This window comes from Mytilus edulis, chromosome 13 (assembly GCF_963676685.1).
Source record: "Mytilus edulis chromosome 13, xbMytEdul2.2, whole genome shotgun sequence".
Taxonomy (NCBI): Eukaryota; Metazoa; Mollusca; class Bivalvia; order Mytilida; family Mytilidae; genus Mytilus; species Mytilus edulis.
Window position 1 is genome coordinate 29,827,601 of NC_092356.1, and position 26,980 is coordinate 29,854,580.

Consider the following 26,980-nt stretch of genomic DNA (forward strand, 5'->3'; position numbering starts at 1 on the left):
GATCAAGGTTTTAAATTTTGTGAGGATTTACATTGTATATTTGTATTATTATTCGTCTTGCGAAAGTCGCAAAATAAAACGCTCATGTAAAATAGTTGATTTGTAGTATTTGTTGAAAGTATCAATCATGCAGAATGGGATATCATACAGTGTCATATGAGAAAAAAAGTATGATATAATTGCCATGTGAACAAAATATGTTTTTGAAACTGCTTTCATCAGGCCGGCAAGGTATGCTTATCAAGATGAAAAAGTGTAAGAAATTATAGATATGAAACCTTTTTGGATATATACCTGAAAGACCCATGCAAATAATGTTAATGTTAATTTTAGCTCTGGATTGTGGAGTACAGCCATATCAGAATAGATGTATAAATGTGGGAAGTTAACAAGACAAAAACTTAATTATAAAACAAACAAAAATTGCATTTATCTCTTATATTTTCTGCAATATTCTTGATTGAATACTTTCATACTAGAAGCACATGAAATAGAAAAATATGTTCTTAAATTTGTCTTTATATCAACAAATCTCAAATAGAGGTGTTGTTTCGGGTATTTATACATCATTCCAGGTGGTCTTCCATGTGAAAATGTACCGAAAAATTGTAATGTCATCGCGTTTAAGCACAGATGACTACTTTGTACAATGAATATTTTTACTCAACCTTTTATTGATTTTCAGTTTAAGATTGAATAAAATTTAAATACATGTATGTGTAAATAACTGAAAATTATTTTATTTCAGATTGGATAATAATACCCTATTATATTTGATGTTAGATGTATTTGATAATTCTGAAGAACAGTTTGTTAAGGTTTGTTATATAATATCATTATTTTAAAATCTAAATTATAGACAAAAAATGATTTAATTCTATTTTTGCAGATAAGAAGGGGTATGAATGTATTTAGAATTAAAAAAAAATTACCAAACCATAAGTTGAAGAAAGATGATAAATATTTTATTTGGTTCTGAATATGTGAGGGAATTTCTAGGTTTTTTTCTTCTTAAAAGTTGATACCTTATTTAAGAAAGGGCAGCAGGTTAACAAACATAATGTCAAAAGAGTATTGTTGCACCAGAAACAAAAGGCAATTCTTAAGGTGGTACCAAATACTTGAATGAAATTAACATCGTTTAATCTTCATAAAATTTTGGCAAAATGTTTTTTTTGACCATTGCATATTACAAAAATATAAAAAATTACTAAAAACTTGAACCACACACTCCATCAGAAAAATTTCATTGGATATATAGCAGTTTGACAAACACTTAAATTGATCATTAATTTTATTAGGAACATTATATTTTCTTAACAATAGAATGTGATTAAAACGTTTAGCTGATAGTTATCTCCCTGTTAACTTACCTTAACTAGAGGTTCATGTTTCTGATACAAATTTATATCTTATTTTCTTTATAGATATTTGCCACAACCCAGGGTCACACAGATGGAGAATGTATTCCAGTATTTTTAACACTAACAGACAGATCCATTTACTTTCTCAGTCAAAAACAGAGTGATCATAGATTTTATAAAGACATTTCTATACCATTTTCTTCAGTAGATTTTATCACTGTAAGTAATGAAAAGAAATATGAAACTATGCTGTATATTCCAAATAATCAAATAACTTTGAATTGAAATTGAATATAGGAATTTTATGTAACGTTTATGTTCAGCATATAACAATTGATCGGCCATGTGCATATTGATATTTTGTCATAACCTATATATAATATATAGAATTGAAATGGGGAATATGTCACTAAGAGACAACAACCTGACCAGAGAGCAGAAACTGCTGAAGGCCACCAAATAGCTGCAATTGTTATAAAACAAAATTGAAGCAAAAACTGAAATGCTGCAGAAGCCTTGATATAAAAAAGAAGATATGGTATGATTTCCAATGAAACAACTCTGCACAAATGTCACAGAAATAAACAATTATAGGTCACTATATAGCCTTCAACAATGAGCAAAACTTATACTGCATAGTCAGCATTTTAGATATACAGAACTGATTCTATTGGTGGTGTGTTTGTAGCAGTGTGTTCCCATAAATTCATGCAAACAGCGTGGGCATAATTTTTGTCTAGTTAAAACTATGATACATTTAATCCCCCACAGATTGGTATTAATGGACAAAGTTTTCATGTGATGTGTAAAAACAGAAGGAACCAATATTGGATTACAACCGGGAACCAGGTATTAACAAAGTAAGTTTGCAAATTAATAGCGTTCAGAGGCTGATTTAGGTTAAGGGGCATGGTGCCTAGGCCCTGTTATTGTGGGGAAAAAATGGTTGGTTATCTAGAGAATCACAGAAGCATGATTGGAGCTGGCCCATTCTAAGGAAGTCAGGGGATCCCTTATGAACATTTCTAGATACACCACTAGTGTTGTATAAAAACTGTATAATGTTTTATTGTACTAATCAAATAAATACATTTTTTTTGCATAAAAAAACTTCTTTTTATCAATGCTCTCCTTCAAGGCCACAATAATGAAACCGATACCACCAATATTTAAAAGAGTTGAGCATTTTATTTTTATTTTTTTAATTAGGTAAACATGTTCAGTTTGAACAAGCAAGAAAACATCTGAATTTCAATGAAAATCGAGAATAAACAAATTTGTATGGTGAAATGGTGCATTTATTTCATTGAATTCCAACTAGGTATACCTCTCTGAGGTATCACAAATATTCTTACGGTATAACTTTCTAGCAATGTTGTAGGGATGTGAATGTCTATATGACACAGTTCATAGATTTATTTTCAAAGTTATATTACTTTTCGAATATCAAATGTTGTCAACAAACTTTTTCCAAAGTAATGCTCATCACATCTTTAATACTAACAAATATTTCTGTCAATCATCTAGGACCTCATTTTTTACTATGATTTATTTAAACATAATTTGTTTTTTGTAGAGCTATAATAGAGTGCATAACAACAATCTGTAACCAGAGTAGACTTACTGCAATAACAGTTGACAACCATGCTACTACACAGAAAGTAGCTCTAAAGAAATATATTAACAAAGAGTGTCCAAATGAGGTATGCCAAAAAGTAAAATCACAAAAATACCAAAATCCAAGGAAAATTCAAAACGGAAAGTCCTTAATCATGGTAATCAAATACCAAAATCAAAAGTTCAAACACATCAAACAAATGGATAGCAGCTGTGATATTCCCGACTTGGTACAGCCATTTTCTTATGTAGAAAATGTGGGTTAAACCTGGTTTTATAGCTAGATAAACCTCTTACTTCTATGACAGTTGCATAGATTTCCTTTATATTGACAAAAATGTGTGAACAAAATAAACAAAAGTGTCAAATTTAAACAAGAAAGTTGATTGAGTTATCTCCCATGGTATCTCTAGTTAAAGTTATTTTACACAGGTAAGGTTTTCAGCATGCAGGATACAACTTATAGCTGACCAGATGGTTTTTCTTATTGTTGAAGTCTGTACGGTTCCATATAAATGCTAACATCCACTTCATTTGACCTTGGGTGATTAATTGTTTCATTGGCAATCATATCAGTCTTCTTATTTTATGCCCCACCTATGAACATTATTTTTTTCTGTCTGTGTGTCCGTTCATTTGTTTGTCTGTTCATTTGTTTGTCTGTTCATTTGTTCGTCCATCCATTCTTTGTCCATTTATTAGTACTTTTGTCTCGCTTTAGGTTGAAATTTTTGGTAAAAAGTAGTTTTTGATGAAGTTGCAGTCCATTCAACTTTATACTTAGTAAAAAAAATATATTCTTAAACAATAATTTGTTGAATAAGCTTTTGTAACCTGTCTGTTTTGTCTATGAATAAAAATTAATGGTGATATTTTGCCCCAACAGGACACAACTATCTGTTGCTATTCACTGGTCCACTGGGATACTCCTTCAACAAAGGGAAATAACTCAGAGAAACTACACAGAGAGGGACATTTATTGTACAAACTACATGAACCACCTGGAGGTATTATGGCCATGGGTAGTCAATATCTACAAAATCCAGTCTCACTTATCTATGGGCAATCATGGAAACCAGCTTATGTTGAACTCAAGTAAGTTGCTGAGCATCAAGACAGTGTCTCGATTTATTTTATGCTTTAAAATACTGTAAATTGAGAAATTATTGCGTGCATTTATTATTGAGATTTTGTAATTTTTTACTTGCATACGATTTTAATATTTGCGATATTGAGAAAAAAAGTTTTAATTATTGTGATTATAATCCTGTCATATTTTTCGCACTACATGTAATAAAAACATTGCAATACTTTCTTAATTTAGTATTTTGTATCTTCATGTAATTTTCATTAACTGAAAAAAATCTACTCTATGGTAGATGATTTGAGCTGAATTTTCAAACTTCACAAAGTGGAAGGTAAAAAGTAAATAAAAGTGTTTGTGTTTTATTCTGGCAAATACGTATAGATAAAAAATAGATGCAAAATGGATTTATTAAATATTTTATAGTGACTTCTTCAAATTTGAAGAAACTGCCTTAGTCGTCTTGTGATAGCTGCTTGCCTTGATCCCATACTAAGTCAACCAAAAACTTGAAACTATTTGCTTCTTTAGGTTTAGCCCATGTCATTTGGGAGTGACTGCCCAGAGTCAGATTAAAGCTAATTTCCTAATGTTTGTATAGTATAACTTTGGTTGGCTTGCTTGCTATGTTTGAATAAACTTTTTCTCAATATAAAAAGAAGATGTGGTATGATTGCCAATGAGACAACTATCCACAAAAGACCAAAATGACACAGACATTAACAACTATAGGTCACCGTACGGCCTTCAACAATGAGCAAAGCCCATACCGCATAGTCAGCTATAAAAGGCCCTGATAAGACAATGTAAAACAATTTAAACGAGAAAACTAACGGCCTTATTTTTGTAAAAAAATGAACGAAAAACAAATATGTAACATATAAACAAACGACAACCACTGAATTACAGGCTCCTGACTTGGGACAGGCACATTCATAAATAATGTGGCAGGGTTAAACATGTTAGCGGGATCCCAACCCTCGCCCTAACCTGGGACAGTGGTATAACAGTACAACATAAGAAGGAACTATAAAAATCAGTTGAAAAAGGCCTAACTCATCAGATGGACAAAAATAAGTGGACGTGGCCCAGTACTTATACATCCCGACACAAAAAGACACAATGAACAGATCTGAGAGTACTCGCAGATGTCTGACAGCTAGTTCAAAGCCACTAACAACTAATAATAAAATCATGCAACTAAGACTAAACTATCAATTCTTACACATCCAACATCCAATGGATTTTGTGTAAAGACATCAAGTTTTGTAATTAGGATTGACACTCTTTAAACAATATACAAATAAAGCATGCAAGCTAACCAAAGTCTTGCTCTACATGCAGTAGGAAATTAGCTCTAATGTGTCATAGAAAGTTAACATGTTTCTGTAGACCATTTTTATGAACTATGCTTTAAAATAATGCTCATATATTTAAGTATCTTTAGTAACAACAAATGATACAGTACATATATTTTGTCATTGGAGCAATTGTTATAAAATATAGTTCACTGTAGCTTTATTCAAATTTAATAAAAAACCATTTTAAAAATCTGCTAATAAATGTGCTGTGGAGTCATTTATTTTCATTGGTACCAATTTTCGTGAATTAAGGAAAACTTATAACATGTTTTTGGATATAAAATTTAGCATTTTTGCCAAAGTCTACATACAAGCCTTTAGAAAATGTGTCATTCATTGAATATTTGATTTCGTGGTTTGTATGTACTCTTGAAATCCACGTATCCAATGAATAATAATAAATCCATAGTAGTCCATTACATTGTTTTTTCTTTCTTTTTAGGGATGGATTACTGTGTATTTATAATGACAAGAATGACAGTAAACCAGTACTTTTTGTACAGATTGGTGGAGAGGAGTGTAGTGGCTGTCGGAGAGCTAAAGATACCGACAGGGATCATTGTATACAGATCATCAAATCTGATGATTCATCAATACAGCTAGCTCTAGCATCAGGCCTAGAAGCCAGTGATTGGTTACAGAGTTTGTGTCAGGCAGTTGCTGAGGGCATTGATTCAGTTAGTTTTATATATAATCTAGTCATATTGTAGAGTTTTCAACTGGTCTTGAACATAGTAATTGATGAGAAAATTTCAGACATTTTAAAGTGCCAGTCTTTGTAAGAATCAGGTAAGAAAAAATTTGAAACATGGCAGAAAAAAAAGCACAAAACACAACCAACCCATTTTGATGGAAATCTCATCCTTGACTTTTCAGCGTGTATGATAATTTGAGAAATGTTTAGGAAAATGTTTGGTTATAATGATAGCAAATTATGGTGTTATTCCCCTCATTTGTTAATTTCTATATAGTGCATTTTAACCATTTTGATCTTGAATTACCATATCAGGGAAAGGATGTTATATAAATGAGTTTTGAATACTGTAGTTTTAATAGAGACATTTTAAATCTGTCGTGAGTTTTGGTGTTTAACAACACTTTTGGCATGCTTGGAATTATCATGTCCACCAGTTTTTATTGGCAAAAGAAGAAAAATAGCAAAAAACCTTCATTATACTTTTTAACTTAAATTTTACTGTAAATTCAAATATTATTATGTGCATTTATTAATGCAAAAGTGAGATCAATTGTTGTTGATGTATATTATTGCGATACTCACCCAAGCACACTATTCACATTATAAAATCCTTGCAATCATTTTTTGATCAACAGCTGTACTTACTTTCAAGCAACCATTACTTTTATTTACATTACAGAAAGTCACAGAAAAGATGGGATGTATGGCATGCTGTTTGGTTATGTCACAGCAAAAGTTACTGATGTGTCATGAAGATCTACAATCCAGTTTTTATAGAACCCTGGGAAGTGCTAATGTTATAGACGTTACATCAGTACTAGAGGACCCTAATGTTAAAACTTATTGTGTTCTTGTAGGTATTTAAGTTAATTGTTTGGTAGAATACTGTATTGTAAACCAGATTATTTTTGCAGATACTTTATTTTTAGCTCACCTGGCCCACAGGGCCAAGTGAGCTTTTCTCGTCACTTTGCATCCGTCAACCGTCGTCGTTAACTTGGCCACAATCATCATTGGGATATCTTGTTTTAAAAATGTGTCCGGTTACCCGTTCAATCAATCAAGATGACTGCTATGGCTAAAAATAGAACATAGGGGTAAAATGCAGTTTTTGGCTTATATCTCAAAAACCAAAGTATTTAGATCAAAACTGACAGGAATCAAATTGTTTATCAGGTCAAGATATATCTGCCCTGAAATTGGTAATTTTAAGGAAATTTTGCTGTTTTTGGTTATTATCTTGAATATTATTATAGATATGTAAACAGCAATATTGTTCAGCAAAGTAAGATTTACAAATAAGTCAACATGACCAAAATGGTCAGTTGACCCCTTAAGGAGTTATTGCCCTTTATAAATTTTTAACCATTTTTCGTAAATCTTAGTTATCTTTTACAAAAATCTTCTCCTCTGAAACTACTTGGCTAAATTAAACCCATCTAGTTTAAAAAATGTGTCCGGTGACCCAGCCAACCAACCCTGATGGCCACCATGGCCAAAAATAGAAGATGGGGTAAAATGCAGTTTTTGGCTTATATCTCAAGAACCAAAGTATTTAGAGCAAATCTGACATGGGGTCAAAAATTTTATCAGGTCAAGATCTATCTGCCCTGAAATTTTAGATGAATCGGACAACCCGTTGTTAATTTGCTGCCCCTGAATTGTTAATTTTAAGGAAATTTTGCCATTTTTGGTCATTATCTTGAATATTATTATAGATAGAGATAAACTGTAAACAAAGTAAGACCTTAAATTGTGTCAACATGACCAAAATGGTCAATTGACCCCCTAAGGAGTTATTGCCCTTTATAGTCAATTTTTAACAATTTTCATAATATTTGTAAATTTTTACTAACTTTTTCCACTGTAACTACAGGGCCAAGTTCATTATAGATAGAGATAATTGTAAGCAGCAAGAATGTTCAGTAAAGTAAGATCTACAAACACATCACCATTACCAAAACACAATTTTGTCATGAATCCATCTGTGTCCTTTGTTTATTATTCACATAGACCAAGGTGAGCGACACTGGCTCTTTAGAGCCTCTAGTTTAGTTTTAGTCCTGTTTAGTCCACTTTGCAGCAATTTTATTTCCCCATTGTTCGAATTTAACTTCATGTATTTAGATATTAAAGGGGAAATAACAAATTTTACATATTAGTTATGATATTATGTATACACATATATGTCTACTTTCAAAGTTGCAGAAATTAGTTGATTTCAACATACACTATTTGGAACATTTCCTTCACTTGTTCTAGGGCATAGTCTTTGGACTTTCTAAGAATTATAGATGTGTAGACAGTTACCCAAATAAAACAGAAAAAAAGAGATAAAATAGATAGCAGGGTGTATTGATGCTCATCTTGCAGTGACGTTGTTTTTGAGGTCAAATTACAAAAGTCTATTTATAACGATAGAAATTTAAAACTGTGTTGAACATTAGATGGCTTAAAAAGTAATTGATAATAGACAACTAAAAAATCAAGAGAAATATCTTTATATGGTTTATATAACTCAACTTTTAAAATTCAAAACCTAAAACTTGAAAATTGTTTTAGTATTGGCATCTGAAAATTAAATAAAAACCACCAGATATTAGATATGAAACTTATGATAAAATTTCAATTGTTCTTTTTTTTTCCCTGTTTCTATGGGACAATCTTTAGTAGATTAGTGTTTGATTTCATAAACAATTTCTTCTGATGCACCCAAGTTCTTTTTCACAGGATCAGAAATTGAATCTTTCTTTTGAATTTTAAAAATGATGAAGAGAATTTAGAAAATAGAAAAATTTATTAAATATGTAAAACAACAATCATATAACAACTTTAAAAATATTTCCAGGTTTTTGAATCCCATGACACCAGCGTTAGCAATGAACAGTGGGTACTTCATTTTAACTCGGAACAAGAGAAGTTACGATTTATCAAGTCGCTGTCAGATTGTTGGAAAACACATTTTGAGGTAATTTTAAATTCCCATTTCATTTAAGATTCAAAAAACCAATGGTTTGTAAATCATAGTTGATCATATATTTTTTATAAATAGATAAATATATAAATAAATAAATAAATAATCTTTATTTCAAGAGAATGATTCCATTAATTATATCTAATCTTCCTGAGAGTCCTCAAAATAATAATAACATATTTATAAGTACATACAGTATTATAATGATATGTTATACACAATATACAATTGTATCTAAATAATAAGAAAAAAAAGCATATTAATTTGCACAATTGATGAAAAATTCGTAACTTTTTGTTTTAAAAGATACAAGTGTATTACTTATTTTTATTTCATTTGGTAAATTGTTTCATATTTGAGAACCTGAATATGTAAGTGTGTTCTTTAAAAAAATTGTTTTTGGTTTTGGAAGATTTAATAGTTTTTCATCAGCTGAACGTAAATTATAATTTTGATTACCAGTAAAATGAAAATTTTCTTGTAAATAGTTAGGAACCATATCATTTAATGATTTTTAAAAATACAAGTATTGCCTTTTGGTATTGAATGCGTTTTTCCACATTTAACAAGTGTAAACTATTAAACAATAAACTGGATGATGTCATTATGTCAGCTTCTACTATAACCCTAGCAGATTTCTTTAATAACTTATTAAGTTTATTTATTCCACTTTCATAACAACTTCCCCATATATTACAACAATAATCAAACAATGGCAGAATATAAGCATTAAAATAATAATACGTATATGCATAGGTAAAGATTTTCTTATCTTTTGTAATAAATTGGTTCTATTTGATATTGTACATGTCATTTTATCTATTTGCTCATTCCAATTTAGGTTTTTGTCAATATATAAACCAAGAAGTTTTTCACAATTTAGAAGTTGTGCTCCTGTGAAATGGAAACAATATGGAAATTTAAAGTCATAAGAAACGAGTGACCGGTGAAAAATAATGTTCTTCCAATTCTTGAACCAGTGCATACAAACATCATAAACGTAGTATCATTTTTTTAGTGTAAACTTCATATAATCGTTAATTTTTTTTTCAATCGGTCAGTGTTGTTGTGAAAATATGGCAGGTAATTAAAGTTTGTGTTTTGAAGCCGAAGTTTAACGATTGCCACCTGTTTGTCAACAATCGACAAAAAATCAACAAAAAAGCATGGAAATTGAGCATGTGTTTAAGGAGATCCATGCGTATTGTGATCACCTGATTTTTACGAGATGGGTCACACTGAGGTCACATTGTATACGGAAAATATGTAGGGGGAATTGCTTTATGGAAGGAAGCAATTAAAATAAAGTAAACTTCTTCTAAATATGAATTAATTAAAGAATTTTCTTCAGAAAAAAGTATATGTACAAAAGTTTTATAATGAAAAGTATCCATTGAGTTATAAAAAAACGTATGCATTAATTTTTTTGATTTGAGGTTTCTTATGACTTTAACATTGTAATCACTGTTAGACCTTTAGTTCTCATTAGAATAAAATGAAATGTATGTCCAAGGTTATTATCTGCATTAATATGTTTAACAATAAAAGATGTACTGATTAAATATGTTTGCACTTTTAAAGTTATGGCCCCTGGATAGAAAGTAATGCTGAATATTCCATTATATGAGAAAGGGGGACATTGGAAACTTTGTAGAAATTTTCAATGATTAAAGGATTTATGGCATTGAGAAAATTTTGTGTAAATGGTCTCTAATGAATATGATTAGGATGGAAATTGATAATTAAAGTGGTACCCAACACTTTCACTAAAATTAATTTGGCTCGTTTAATTTTGTTTTTACTTTGACCATTTAACAAAAATATAAAAATTTCAAAAATTTTATAAACCAACCGTTTTGTCAAAAAAATTACACTGGTTAAATAGCACTTTGACAAACACCAATTTTGATCATTGAGAAGCTTAATATTCTTTTTACAATACAACGTAATTAAAACGTTAAGCTGACTTTACAGAGTTATCTCCCTGTAGTGTTAGGTACCACCTTAATAATATTTAAAATACAATTGTCAGAATTATAAATTATTAAATGGCACCAGAGTACAAATAATTATACATAATTTTTGTTTTCTCTTTACAGGTTGAAATTCCTGTTTTTCCTGTAGATGACTTTGCTCTTATGAAGATTTGTCAAGAAATGGCACTTTTACTGAGAAACAAATTGACTATAAAGAAGTCTTAATGCTTTAGTAAATTAATTATGTTGTTGACTGTGATATTAATCTTTTATGTTTTTAAAGATACCATACTCTAACAAAGCAATATGTTAATAGGATACAATATATGTTTATGTATATCGTGCTTAGCTTTCAGTATTTGAATATGTAGTCCCTTAATTATCATACTGAAAATTCAGAAATTATTGTGTGCATTTATTATTGCGATTTTTTTTTAGAATAACAAAAATGCGAGTTTAGTTATTGCAATTTTCGGCAAAGCTTAGCTACATGCAGAACATGTATCATATACCAGGATGTAAAAAATCTTGTTTTTGCGCAACTTGTGTTGTCACATTGTTTCGCATTAATAAAAACCTCACAATAATTTCTGAATTTACAGTATTTTAATTTACACATTGGTTGTTATGAAAGTTGAACGCTTCAGCTCGGTCAGGATGCAAGGCCCATCTCAATTGATTCTTGGTGTTTTTATGCTCAAAACTGCTGAATTTCTAGTCCAATTTATAAGTCATTGACTGAGAGTTCACGAAAGTAAAAAATGTTTTCAACAGTAAATGTTGCATAAGGACTTTTATGTTTGCTTTTATTAAATGAAAATCATGGTAAAAAATTTAGACAGAATTTTGAAATACATGTACTACTTTTTATTAGCCAAACAGTTTCAAAATGGTTTTACCATGGTGCAGGCTACTGCAGATTTAAGTTAACCATCTGTTTTAGGTTACTGTGGATCCATTTATTTTTGTGGACACCAATTTTCGTGGATTGAGAAAAACTTTCATGTCTGTTGACATATAATTTCGTGGTTTTGGCGTAGCCTGCATAAGAGCCTACAGGAAATAGGAAATTTGTCATTTTTTAAACATTTAATTTTGTGTTTCACCTATCCCACAAAATCCAAGAAAGTTGGTTTCCAACTAATAATAATGAATCCACAGTTTTTGGTACCTGTAGAGTACCTGGACATTTTACAGATATTTTATTTTATAAATGAGTGATTTTAATGATATTATTTAGATTTGTAATTAAGTGCTGATTGAGTTTATTTGTTTTAATCCATGGCATTTATTTTGAAAAATACTCATTACAAAAATATACATACTTTTGTGTTTTGAAATTCAGATTCAGGTTCAATATTTTCAGAGGCGGATTCAAAGGGGGGGGAATTTGGTTGATTATATATGAAATCACTGAAGCATGACTGGAGCGGGCCCCTTCTTAGGCAGTCAGTTTCTGGATCCGTCACTGGTTTTATTAAATTCTCTCTACTTGTATAACATAAAACATGAATATATATATATAAAAAGGTTATACTATGTAGGTATATTCAAATAACATTTTCATCTGAGTACATAACAATATTTAGCACCATATCTCCAAAATTAACCACTGTTATTAAAACATAACCCATTGAATCATTCATGCAAAAACTTTTATTTTACTTTTTGAGATGAAAACAAAGACAAAATTTCATTTCAAGATCTTATTGGTGACCTATATGACATGATAGCCATTCAAACAAAACTTCTTGCAGTGTTTATACATTCTCATGATAAGGCCTTTATAGATTGTAATGTGATATGGCTTTTGTTTATTGTTGAAGGCTGTATGGGGATTTATAATTGCTAAATTTAGGGTCATTTGTTGTCTGGTGGGAAAAAACCAACCTCTTATTGGCTATTATATGACATTTTCTAGTATTTATGTTTATACAGGGTCATTATTCCTATAAGGTGTAAGAATATTTTGACTGGTAGCTTTAGAAGAAGAATATTTATAAAAAATCAATATTAAAATATAAATTCTCCATCCCACATGTTATTTTCTTTTTTAAAAGAAGGTATTTTTTATAGACCTTCATCCATTACACAAGTAAGGAATTATTTTTGTTGATTTGGTTAGAAATGCAAAGTATAAACATAAGCTCTTTGGAGGGTTTTTTTACGGAAAAAAGTGGTCATATTCAATGGCCACGCAGATTTAGAGAATAATGTAAGAATTTGGTTCAATGTGAATCAGTTGCATTCTTGGTATACCAGGGGATGCTTCATTTATGAGAATAATTTAATGACTGAATATAAAAGATTTGTTGTATTCAAGGTTGAATCTTTTTGTATTTTTCTACAAAAATTCAAATAAGTTTTCGGGAAGTGTGTGTATGGTTGAGTTGGTCATTCTATGCAGAGCTCTCGAACAATTCCTTCTTTGTCAACAAAACATTTGAATTGTACTTACATGTATAAATTTTTTACAGCCATTTTACAAAATATCCTGGAAGTTCTATATTGCAGTATGTACTTATTATGAATGCTTACATGTACTAACTTTGCATAATGTAAATCAATTGAGCTGCATTTTGGTAGAAAGCTTTATATTACGTTGAAATTACTGTGCATTGTTTTTTTTTGTGTGTGTATCATTTGTTGTGGATGAGGGAAAAATATATTTAAATGAATTGAAAAATAATGAATCCACAATGACACTTTTCTGAATATATTGGTTTTAAATTTGATTTATATATAACAATTGGATTTTTTAAGCATAGCTATGAGTTATGAATATTTAATTTTTCTACATCTAGATGTGACAACATGGATATTACATATCAAAGAAATACACATGATGCAAAGTAAGAACACACACCTTTATTGTCATAACAACATACCCACCTTTGTGGCCATACAATTTGATTGGTTTACATTATTCATACTTGTTATTTTTGTTTTTTTATTTATTTATGTGTTCCAAAATATTTATTTTTAAATATTTAAAGAGATTAATATTTAATAAAAGTTCATAATTATGATTGAATCAATTTTAAGTGTTGAGTGTTTTTTTTAAAATGTACTTCTTAAAAAACAGACCTTTGATAACTAATGATCAAAACAAAATTACTTACAACAGGTCAGATCAGTTTGAACTTTATTCCGAACAGTACTTTTGTAGCTTCAATAGCTCACTTGGGTCATTTGAATATTTGTGAGCTATGATTTTAATGACTCAACTGACTGTTTTGCACAACATTTTTATTGAAGGCAGATCAAAACAAAACAAAAATAGATGGAAGACTCAAATGGCTGAATGTGTGTAAACAATGCAAAACATTCAATGAACCATAACAAGGTGGAAGGCTAAAACCTCCATGAAAATAAAAACGCCATCTTGAAAAACAGGATACCAAATACCATTGAATCATTAAAATTCACCTTTTCAACTAATCTAACCATAAACATTAACCTATTGGCTATGCAAAACATTCAAAGTCTATGAAACCATGACTGAGGGACAGGGTCAAATAATCTCCATGGAAATAGGATGCTGCCAATGCTTATACAAATGCATACCAAATACCATTGACATACCACTAGTAGTGGTTCCCTATCCCACAAACTAATCTTATAACAATCTAATAAATGTAAAACTATGCAAGAGTTTTAAAGTCAATAGACCATGAGTGAGGCGGTGGGGCTTAAAGTAATAATCTCTATGGAAATGAGATGTGGCATTGCTAATACAACACAATGCAGAATATCACAAAACCGACCACTAGTGGTTGCCCATAAACAGACCTAATAACAAACTAATACATTGTTGATGGAGTGTATGATGCTGGCGATAGCAGGCCTTATTCTTGCTTTTTTTTATTATCTCTGAAACGAGACAAAAACTCACAACTACAACAATTTTAAAAATTACATGTATTTTTTTTCAATAATTTTAATTTAATTCTTTGTAACAAATTGACTAATTTACATATCCATTTATTATCATAAAATGGTTTTCAGATACTGCAATAGACTTACTCATTATAAAAAATGGGTGAATTTATTTTCAAATGGATTTTCCCACATAGTTAAGTCCATTTAAAATGACCCATAGCTTAATATAGTTCATAATGGAATATTCCAAAACAGTTCAGTTCATGTTGAAAACAGGTAAAAAAGTTGTCACAAGTTAGATCAGTCCATTTTAAATTATCTGTACCTTAATGTAGTTCATAATGGAATAGTCCAAAACAGTTCAGTCCATGTTGAAAACAGTTAAACAGGAGTTATGAGTACTTTTTACAAAAGCAGTCGATATTTTTAAAACAATTTCTATCAGAAACTGTTCAAAAGTATTCACTGAATACTGTTTACAAGAGCAGTCTATATTTTTAAAACCATTTTCTATCAGAAACAGTGTTCAAAAGTGTTCAGTGTTCACTTTTGAATTATTTATTATTTAACTGTATATGAACACATTTTAAGTGATTACATTTTAGCCTAATTATAGGTTAGACAAACACTTTTGAAATATTGATCATTTATACAGTTAGTGAGCACTGTTCTTGACTAATATTTATGATAAAAAATGTGTCATTTTCAAGAAACTCAAGATGAAGTTGACTGTGATATCCAGCTAAAATCTTTCATATTTGACTCCAAAATTTGAAAAAAGCACACATTAAAAGTAGTTAATCTCATTACTGATCAAAATTGATGTCAAGCTTAAGGTATCGGAAATCTTCCCTCTACAGCTACTCAGCAAACAATACTGTAAATTCATAAAATTTTACTTGCATTTATTATTGCGATTTTGTCCTTTTAAACTTTAAATGCAATTTTTATTTTTAGTGATATTGAGAAAAATCCTGTTTTATTCATATCAAAATTTCAAAATGCTAGTTTAAACTATTGAGATTATAACCCTCTTGCACTTTTTCGCAATAATAAAAACATCCCACTAGTTCCTGGAATTACAATTATACTCTGTAATGTCCAGGCATTGTTTTCTGCTTTGTAAAGATCTGATGAGTTGGTTCATGTCTCATATTTGTTTTGTTACAAGTTAGGCTGTTAGTATTCTCAATTGAATTGTTTCACATTTTTTATGCCAGGGCCTTTTATAGCTGACTATATCATATGGGTTTGTTTCATTGTTGAAGGCCATACATCCACTTCATTTGAACTCTGGTGGATATTTGTCTCATTATTAATCATTTCTTATCTTATTGTTTTTATATTGAACAATCATTACATACACCAAATATAGCTGGCCCATTGCTTATAGTATCTGCGAAACTGACAAAACCACAAAACATTAACAGTAACCAATGAACCATGAACATGAGATCAAGGTCAGATGAAACCTGCCAGTCTGACATGTAAATCATTGCATACATCAAATATAGTTGACTATTGTCTAAAGTATCTTAAATATGGATTTAACCTTGAAAGAACAATCCATGAAATGAAATCGATAACAGATGCATGTACCCTGTCTGATGAACAGGCAGACCTTGCAAGGATCATATATACCAAAAAAGTGTTCCAATTGCCCATAAAAAGTGAGTATTCTATATGACAAATAAATGGGGAATGTGACCATGGGACGCAGATGATGCCTATCCATTCATTTGATTTTGAACTTTTGATTTTGCCATTTGATTGGTGATTTTCCTTTTTGGATTTTCCTTGGAGTTCAGTATTTTTGTGATTTTACTTTTTGCATATCATATAAAGTTCTAAAAGGACATAACTGAAGTATGGAAAAGTGATGCTACCCAAATTTGTACTTCGACTTGATTTTTGTCGTAAAATGTATTGTGTATAAGTTTCATAAAATTTGGTTGAGGCAAACTTAAGTTTCGAGATTGGAAATGAAAAATTCAGTAATTTTTCCATTTGTAAAGGGGCATAACTCTAGAATGGTTAAAGTAACACCACCAAAATTAAAATATTATCTGTATTTTTTTAGAAATAAGCATTGTGTATAAGTTTCATAACATTTACATTTTGTAGTTGAGGCAAACTAAAGTTATAGAACGGAAACAAAAAATTTAGCAATTTTTCCATTTGTAAAGGGGCATAACTCTAGATTGGTTAAACTGTCGACACCAAATTTAAACTTTATCTGTGTTTTGTGGTAATAAGTATTGTGTATATTTGGTGAAGACAAACTAAAGTTAGATAAACTGAAACCAACTTTGGGACATACATACGTACATACAGACAGCCAAGAGTAAAACTTAATACTCCTTCTAAAAGTCTAGCAGTTGCTGAACTATGAAAATGAGGTCAAAAACAATGAAGATATGATTAACAGAAACTTTATAATATGTGGCATCTGCATACAAGGTATGAAGCATCCAAGTTTTCTTACTTCAGAAATATATAGCGGTTTAAAAAATGTATACACTTACGGCTGTTGTCTAATAATTATTCCCATGTCTTGCATTCAGCCACTTTCATCAGTAGCAGGTGGGACGAAAAACAATGATGAGGTAGCATGAAAAACAAATAATATTACAAAGAAATGATGAAATTTAATATTAAATCATGAAACACAGCTAACATGACAATGTCATTATAATCCTATCATTAGTAGGCATCAAAGACTTTAGGAATGTCCTTTCCTGTGAGTACAAATCTTTCCACGCCTTCCTTGGTAATACATGCCATACGTATAACACCACCACTGGAACCATCTCTACTCATGGCCAATGCAACACCTAAAATACAAATTCGTCAATTTATAAAGGGAAATACTGATATTTGTTGGTGATTTAACACCTCTTTGAGGTTTGTAATCAGGGGACCTTCATGAATGACAGTAAAAGTTCTAGCCAAATGATGTTAACCATAATTTATCTGTGCATGATGAACACTTTCTTTTAAATAGTAAAAAAATCAACGGATTTTGATGAATCACATTAAATATTCCCCCAAAATAATGAACCAGGTGCTCCGCAGGGCGCAGCTTTATACGACCGCAGAGGTCGAACCCTGAACAGTTGGGGCAAGTATGGACAAAACATTCAAGCGTGATACAGCTCTGAATTTGGAATGTGATCAAATTTTTGACATTACATGGTTTTTTTTTACACAAAACAAATGTCAAGATTTTACAAATCAATTAAAGATTTCTTCTTCAAACTTTTTAAATCTAAAATTAAATAGTTGACACAGCATAGGTTTCTGACACAGAATGAATGTGGTCTAATGAACTTAAAAGTTTTTTTTTGCCTTTGAGCAATTCACTATGCTGTTGAATATTAATCCTCTCAAAAAAATGTTTGAAGAAATTTTCTTTTTATTTATGAAATCTGAAATGAGAAAAATTTAAACCCCCCCCCCTTTTTTTTTCACATCCCCGTTTCCCTTTCTCCAAAACTGATATCAATTCAAATTTCTAATGGAGTTTGCAACAATAACTACTCTTTTAAATACATCATAAAATATTAAAATGTAAAATAAAGTGCTTGTTATCACTGAATGGTAAAGATTGGTTGGTAGTAAAAGTGAATATACATTGTTTATTGTATAAAACAATAAAAAAAACTTCATCAGCAACATTTTATACTGGCAAATTTCCAATGAAGTTATTTACATAAAGTTATTGGCAAATAAAAATAGAAAATGACATCATAGTCATGTCTGGCAAATGTCCAACATACATTATCTAAAAACATTTTAGATAAGATAAGGAAAAAAAGCTTCAACAGCAACATTTTATATTGGCAAATTTCCAATGAAGTTATTTCCATAAAGTTATTGGCAAATAAAAATAGAAAATGACATCATAGTCATGTCTGGCAAATTTCCAACATATATTATCAACTACTATTCTATACAAAGAAAGATAACTCCAATTGAAAATTAATTGCTATTGCACAATATTGTGCAATTAGATATTTCTTGCTATTGTGCAATACTGTGCAATTGAAAATTTCTTGCTATTGCACAATACTTGATATGGAATCCTGATTTGGACCAACTTGAAAACTGGGCCCATAATCAAAAATCAAAGTACATATTTAGATAAAGCATATCAAATAAGCCCAAGAATTAAATTTTTGTTAAAATCAAACTTAGTTTAATTTTGGACCCTTTGGACCTTAATGTAGACCAATTTGAAAACTGGACCAAAAATTAAGAATCTACATACACAGTTAGATTTGGCATATCAAAGAACCCATTTATTCAACTTTTGATGAAATCAAACAAAGTTTAATTTTGGACCCCCATTTGGACCAACTTGAAAACTAGGCCAATAATTAAAAATCTAAGTACATTTTTAAATTCAGCATATCAAAGAACCCCAAGGATTCAATTTTTGTTAAAATCAAACTAAGTTTAATTTTGGACCCTTTGGACCTTAATGTAGACCAATTTGAAAACAGGACCAAAAATTAAGAATCTACATACATAGTTAGATTCGGCATATCAAAGAACCCCAATTATTCAATTTTTGATGAAATCACACAAAGTTCAATTTTGGACCCTTTGGGCCCCTTATTCCTAAACTGTTAGGACCAAAACTCCCAAAATCAAACCCAACCTTCCTTTTATGGTCATAAACCTTGTATTTAAATTTCATAGATTTCTATTTACTTATACTAAAGTTATTGTGCGAAAACCAAGAATAATGCTTATTTGGACCCTTTTTTGGCCCTTAATTCCTAAACTGTTGGAACCAAAACTCCCAAAATCAATCCCAACCTTCCTTTTGTGGTCATAAACCTTGTGTCAAAATTTCATAGATTTCTATTCACTTAAACTAAAGTTATAGTGCGAAAACTAGGAAAATGCATATTTGGGCCCTTTTTGGCCCCTAATTCCTAAAATGTTGGGACCAAAACTCCCAAAATCAATCCCAAACTTCCTTTTGTGGTCATAAACCTTGTGTTAAAATTTCATTGATTTCTATTCACTTTTACTAAAGTTAGAGTGCGAAAACTAAAAGTATTCGGACGACGACGACGACGCCAACGTGATAGCAATATACGACGAAAAATTTTTCAAATTTTGCAGTCGTATAAAAAATTAATTAAGACCTCTAACATATCACAATAAGGATATTTTGAAGAATCACAGTAAAATTATAACTAATTTGACACTAATTCTAGCCGAAAAGGACCGCTTGATCCTTGGCAGTAGAAGGCATTCCTAACCTCCACTTTTCAGCACTTTAAGTTTTGGATGTAAAATCAAAGCCAGTTTTCAGTAAGAGCACACAACCTTCAGAAGGAATGCATAGAAAGATCTTCAAATTAAGGTATAGTTTGTTAATAACAGTTGTAAGTTTAACTTTTCAAATATAATTTGAGAAATTGCCAAAAATCATCGTGTGATAGTATACATGTAGCTTCTACATTTATGAAAATCAATTTTTATCATAAAGCTTCCATATTTAAGCAAAATTGTTGCCATGTTATTCTTTTTTAGCAATCACATTGTCAGTTTATTTTCGACTTCTGAATTGGAATATCCCCCTGGTATCATTCGGTTCTTTTTTGCCCCATATATTGTTACAATATGGGTTATTTCCAGGGAAAGAGAAACCAAACAGAAACCATTCTGTGCAGTGAAGATTGAATTTTTGGTCAAGGTTGAAGGCCTAATTGTGACTTTGAGATGAAGACCAGCAAAAAAACAAAGTTACATTGATTAAGTTTTGCCAATTGTGTACAGGTACCAGTACTTTGTTGTTTAATGCATCAAGTCACCGGTGACATTCCTTCTATCATATATAATATTACCTCTAGAGATGAATTGTAAGCATTCATCTTTTGACATGTGTTCTTTGTAATGTGTGTCAACATATCCATACACATATGTACTACCAGATCCTCCTGTAGCAAATGGCATACGTGTCAACATACCTCCGAGAGGCACAGTGTATACCTGGAAACAAATAAGTATGTTTATAGATTATTGTTGATAACACAAGATGGTGAAATTGAGAAAAGCAATCAAGTTGAGATGACCTATGATAATCTGTTTATCGTTTTTACCTGTGAAGACTTTGTCAAATTCATTGACAACGGTGCGTGCTCACTTAGTTTCTAGCGATAATTTTTCATATCACTTTAGATCTACTGTATTAACCCTTTCCTCCATAGTGACGCTTTTTGACGCCACCCCTTTACTCCATAATGACGCCTTTTGATGCCTGTGTAGTACCTCAATTGAAACGCTGACTACAAAATGTCTGCATCAGACTTAAAAAAATTAGTATCCAATATGAAAAGGATATTCATGAGAATATCTGATTTGAATTTCATTGATGAAATATTCATTTTCACAATGCATTAATACTTTAAACCAGATGAATTTTTTTTTATTAAAGTATGTAAAAAAAAAAATCCATGGAGGAAAGGGTTAAGAAAAGGAAATTATCCACAAAATCCTCATAACAATAGAGAAATCTTGATATTGAAAATACAGTTTGTAATTGTATAAGGTAATTATAAACCAGTTTTAGTCAGAATTTCTAGGATAGGTGCATAGGAGGTTTAGCAAGCTATAAAACCAGGTTTAACCATGATAACCCACCATTTTCTTTGGAAATAATTTTTATCAAATCAGGAATATGACATGACAGGTTTTTTTCCATTCATTCTGTAATGCTAAAAATTTTATTTCTAATGGAAATTTCAGTTGTAATGGTTTAAATGAAAGCTTGTCGGATTTGTGATTAAGAACATTAATAATAAACACACCTTACATCTATTTTGATAAGATTAAACTGCATTTAAGACCCATTTTGGGGGTATATGTGTGCGTACAGTGTCAAAAAAACACATTTCAAATGATTTTTTTCCAATTTTCTGATCGCCTTGATGTCTGCAAACGGGACTTTTTAAGAACGTTAATTATAATTCTAACGAAAAATTGTAGCTTCTTTATCATTGTATGTAACAGATTATCTACAAACTAAATTCAATCAGCGTACAGGAGGTTCATGTCTATCCTGTTACCGCTACTTAAATCACTCGTTGAATATTTTTCTTTATTTGAATTCTTCGATTAGTTATTCTATAAATATCTGACCTGTCCTCCATTTACTTTATCCCAGCCAGCTACCAGTATACCTGCTGACACACTATCTCTGTTCTGATAACATAACTCTCTAAATACATTAGCTGCTACTTTCACCTCAGGTTCTTCTCCAAAATCCATTCTAAAAATCAAATTGTTGCATAACATTAAATAAGAGACTGTAAATATTGTGGCAAATATGCTACATACTCAAGAAAATTTGTTTTGAAAAAAACTCAAGAAAATTTATTTTGAAAAAATGAAAATAATCTAACAACTTTTAAAAATTATGGTAAGAAAATAAAACTTTACTGAAAAATGTACTTTACACATACATGTATATACAGAGATTACTCATTTTAAATGCCGCAAAATTAGAAAAGAACTATGTAAATTTTCTTTAAATTATTTACATACAATATCAGCCATGACCTTTTTTCAAAAGTGTAATTTTTCATTTATCATGTTTATTAGCCAGAACTCCTATGACTATGAAGGAGTTGATCATGGTCAGGTGAGCTTGCTGCCAAATTTTAGAATGCTTCGATGTTCAAATCCTGAGAAAAATGTAATGGAACTTTAATCAGTCAGAGACGATCAAAAGGAGCACAGAAGTATAGAAAAGATGACACGACCAATAACTTTCTATTAGAATAACTGAAACACTTACTTGTAGAAGTTAAGATGATAGTTAACTATATCTGCTATTGCCTGTGTATCAGCGGCAGATCCAGATCGACAACAATATATTTTATCTGTAACTTTTGTCAGTTTGTCTGTTACACGGTTAGCAATATAAGACCTGGAAAAAAATATTTGTCAATCATTCCAGATAAACAGAAAGTTTTGATTAAAATGGTTTTATCAATTTGATCTCAGACAAATATTTCTTATTAGCAGAAAAGTTAATAATTACCAGTTTAGATTTCATAACCAGTGAGAATTGGATATTGAAGCATTATTATCTCTTGATATCAACTCAAGTTATCCAATTTCAGTATAATAATAAAACAAGCTTTTGGCAAGTTTATTACATGTATCACTATAGAAATTAAATAACAAGAGTTTTAAATATCTAGCAATATCCGAATCTCACAAGTTGTTAAACCTTTTTCTCTTATGGTCAACACTTTTGATGTAATGAATTAAAATTATATGAACCATTGATCTAGTCTTTCACTCATGCCAGTATTACTTCATAATCATATGTCTATTTCCTGTGTCAAACTTTAACATCAGATATTTTAAGACTCTTTTCACACTGCAGAACATGCAGAATGTAAGAGAATTTGACAAAAAAAAAAAGATTGTGAAGTGTGTGACTGCATATTGAATATTATTGAAGAAATCGCATATGTTAGTTGCCATGGACGAAATGTACATTGTCTTAACCTTATAATGTTCCACAGTCAGTGATGATCTTTCATATAAAGAACTTTGATAATATTTTACAGCTTTCAGCACTATAACAACAGATTATTTTTTTGCAGTACTGTACATGCATTACAGCATGAGGAAATGAAGGATTTCAAGAAATTGTATATAGTATCAACTTTCGGACCTTACAAAAGTCAATCCTAAATTACTTACTGGAAGTTGACTATAAAATATATTTAGAATGCTTATCAAATCTACTTCAAATATACTGATGCATTAAACATGTTAAATGCATATATGATTGATTATCATGTATATATTAGTTATTGGCAGTTTGTATTCCACACCGTCAGTAACCATGATAACATACATGAATGTATTTGTGTTTACACTTACCCAGTGGTAGTTCTTGAATCTGCGCCAATTACTACACCTCCATCAAATTCAACGGCCATAATTGTTGTCTGGAATTATAACATGCATCTTTTATAATTATATCGTCAAAATTAGCTTAAGAAACAATTGGACATAACAAGGAAACAAACCCCCAAAGATGACTTGTAACACAGAGGTCTCGGGTTCAAGTCCCAGTGGACAAATTGTGGAGACTTAAGATGATTTTGTAAGAATCATGCTCTCTAGTAACATTGGTGCCTAACACTGAAAAACCCACAGTTGGAAGAATTACCAAGTCGGCCCAGGGAATTATATATATAAAAAAGAAGATATCATTATAGAGTATAATGACTTGAAGTGGTAAAAGGATTGTTTCCCTGAATGCCTGAGTAAATGTGGTAGATACCAAGTCAGCCATAAATTCTTCTTTTGCTCAGTAGGTTTATGCGCTGCCTGGTAACACGGCATAGATGTCTGAGGTTCGAGTCCTACATGTCCTAGTTGAAACAAAGATGATTTTGTAAAAAGAAACAAATATCTACTCAAAAAGTCAAATTTTGAAAGTTCACACACCCAAAATGAGAATGTTTCCTCATATTCTGACATAGATCTCAATGTCAAACGTTAACTTTACGAGTTTTATGTAGATGAAACGCCTATCTGGCGTACTAAATTATAATCCTGACCAATACCTTTGATAACTATTTATCAATGATAAAACCTTATAACTCCTTATGTTATTATATGAATGTGAAATAAATTGATTTTAAACACAAAAGTTATTTATAAGTCAAAATATAAATATTCATCTCTGTACTCTCTGCTCCTTCTAGGGATAATGTTTCAAGATAGTGTTATTTTGTTGGACAGTCTGTTCCTCAATTTTGTCTTTATCCTCTTTAGGGTTGAAAACCCCCTCTCACAATAACTTTTGGTTATACCCCCTTTAACATTTGTAAGCCATGAAAACTCAGTCAGCCACTTGTCATTGAAACCAGAAACGGTGCTTGCTGTTATCACTTGCTAAAACTTTAGCTAGGTTGGGATTAGGAGAAGCAATGACATCTGCTTATACTGACAGCGAAGAGGAAGGTGTATTCCCCTTTTCATTAGAAGTCATTAGGCTGAGAGAAAAAAAACTTCTACTTCCATCATCTGCCTTTTGCTTAGAAGTCACCCTTTTGTTATTTGCAGAAAACATGTTCATTCAGAATTAATAAAATCGAATATGGTTAAGATATTTGATCATATTTGGTATACAACTTTTTAAAAAAGAACAGCTGACAAGTTTCCGTAGTTTTACATTACGCTTCCGTGTGTATTATTGTTAAAACCTATCTCTGGCAGGTAGATATAAACGAAACTTTGCAAGTTTTTTTTAAAGTTAAGACCATTGAAATTATCAACTAGTGACATTATATAGAAGCTGCAGCAATTCCGTACCCGTGTTGATTGTCACATATTTCCCGACGAACGGAATTTTACGATCGATGTTCAATGATCATTTTATTTCTAAAAACACGACAGTTTGAGACAATATACCTTGCAAGTAACATTTTTTCACTTTATAGTAAAATGAATCACTTCTCTTTATCTTTAATCAAAGTTTATTTTATTTTTTTCAATTACAAATACTCTCATTCATAATTTTTCATCATAGCAATGTGTATTCAAATTTATCACGTGTATTCATCACGTTCATTGGTCGTGTTAAAATAGATTCTTCTTCTCGACCAATGAAAAAATTCGTTATTTAAATGGTCAAGTGATCACACACACAATGCGTAAATACAATGTACATTTTATGTATTTGCGATCTATTTCTTCAATTTCTGCACTGAAGTTTTTATTTTTTTAAATTTTCTTCTACAAATATCTATCTTCTTGATGATCATGTACGCTATTACATGATAACATAGTCCGATAAGGCTGAGATAAGCGTGCCTCAGGTAAAACTAATTATCAGTTATTGCGTAACACTGACCGACCTCACAGCGGTGATCAGCAACTACACAATTTTAACCAACATTTATAATGAAATTGTGAAAATTAACACGCTGCGGGATCAAGTATTAAGGGACAGCGGACAATTAAGACGCTGCGGCATCTTCGAAAATATTATGAAGGCGTTGCATTGCCGCAGCGTCATATCGGCCTGGGGAGAACACTGTCTTCTTTGTTTCTGCAGTGGGTTGCTGTCTTTACATACTGAGGTTTCAGAATCAAATCCTGCTGATGGCTGTTACTTTAGTTTAATAATAAAGTAATGCAAAATTGAGATTGAGGAAAGCTGTTTTTCTGATTGTATTGTGTTGGTAGGCAGCAAAAAAATAAGTTATAAAATCATAAATCCTAAAAATTAAAATTTAGATAATTTATTTCACATCAATGAATAATCGGATGTACTTTAGACAATACAATGAGATACATGCTGCTTCGTAAAGTGAAGGACTACAAGAAAAATGTTATATGGGGAGAATACAAAGCATTAGTAAACTAAGAGTACAAGAAACGATTTTTTGAGAAACTCATCGACGGAACTGAGGCTTGTAACTTTTCGTATCATTGTGGACATACTTTATAAGCTTCATATAAACAAGTTAACAAGGTAACAAGTATCATTTACCCCTGTTTCATGTTCTGCATTCAGCCAGTCTGGAATAGAAGGCGAATACATTCCTGCCGGTGAAAAGTTGCTAGTCATCGTTGCCATTTTCACAAATTTTAAAGGGAAATAACTCTGGTTAAAAGAAACAGTTAAAGACCGTTTATAATATTGTGAAACCTAGTACAACAATGTACTATTAAATTGTAAAAAACTTGAAAAATACTTTGTTTTGCAGGATATTTTTTGTAAATGGTAGTGCAAATTAAGTGGGTGGGGATGAATTTTGGAAAAAAAACAATGAAATTGTCTCAATTTTGTTTTTGTGTTAAAAAAAAAAAAAAAAAAAAAATTAAATGGTTGTCTCCCTTGACACAATATGTGAAAAATACTTTAAAAAGAACTTGCACTACATCAAAGTTCTATTGTAAGATATTTTTCTTTTTAACTTTTACACATCGAATAATTATCTGCACCAAAGATAATAATCTACCCAATAAA

At 30.7% G+C, this 26,980-nt stretch overlaps 2 protein-coding genes across 2 annotated transcripts in view; one reads left to right on the top strand and one right to left on the bottom strand.

Annotated features, from left to right (window-relative positions):
• The window catches only part of LOC139501298 (pleckstrin homology domain-containing family M member 2-like), a 32,257-nt gene extending 18,146 nt beyond the window's left edge, over positions 1 to 14,111 (top strand). The window contains exons 8-16 of the mRNA XM_071290331.1: positions 749 to 818; positions 1,428 to 1,583; positions 2,136 to 2,224; positions 2,941 to 3,067; positions 3,868 to 4,076; positions 5,869 to 6,103; positions 6,803 to 6,976; positions 8,972 to 9,091; positions 11,197 to 14,111. Coding sequence (XP_071146432.1) covers positions 749 to 818; positions 1,428 to 1,583; positions 2,136 to 2,224; positions 2,941 to 3,067; positions 3,868 to 4,076; positions 5,869 to 6,103; positions 6,803 to 6,976; positions 8,972 to 9,091; positions 11,197 to 11,298 — 1,282 coding nt within the window. The 3' untranslated portion in view covers positions 11,299 to 14,111. The remainder of the gene's footprint in view (positions 1 to 748; positions 819 to 1,427; positions 1,584 to 2,135; positions 2,225 to 2,940; positions 3,068 to 3,867; positions 4,077 to 5,868; positions 6,104 to 6,802; positions 6,977 to 8,971; positions 9,092 to 11,196) is intronic.
• Positions 14,112 to 17,583: 3,472 nt separating this feature from the next.
• On the bottom strand, positions 17,584 to 26,632 carry LOC139499955 (proteasome subunit beta type-6-like). The gene is made up of 6 exons (XM_071288615.1): positions 26,501 to 26,632; positions 23,875 to 23,942; positions 22,772 to 22,903; positions 22,114 to 22,243; positions 20,820 to 20,964; positions 17,584 to 17,789 (listed from the first exon to the last, which is right to left on the bottom strand). The coding sequence occupies exons 1-6, from the start codon at positions 26,585 to 26,587 to the stop codon at positions 17,659 to 17,661; spliced, it is 693 nt and encodes a 230-aa protein (XP_071144716.1). The 5' UTR covers positions 26,588 to 26,632; the 3' UTR covers positions 17,584 to 17,658.
• Between the last annotated feature and the right edge of the window lie 348 nt (positions 26,633 to 26,980).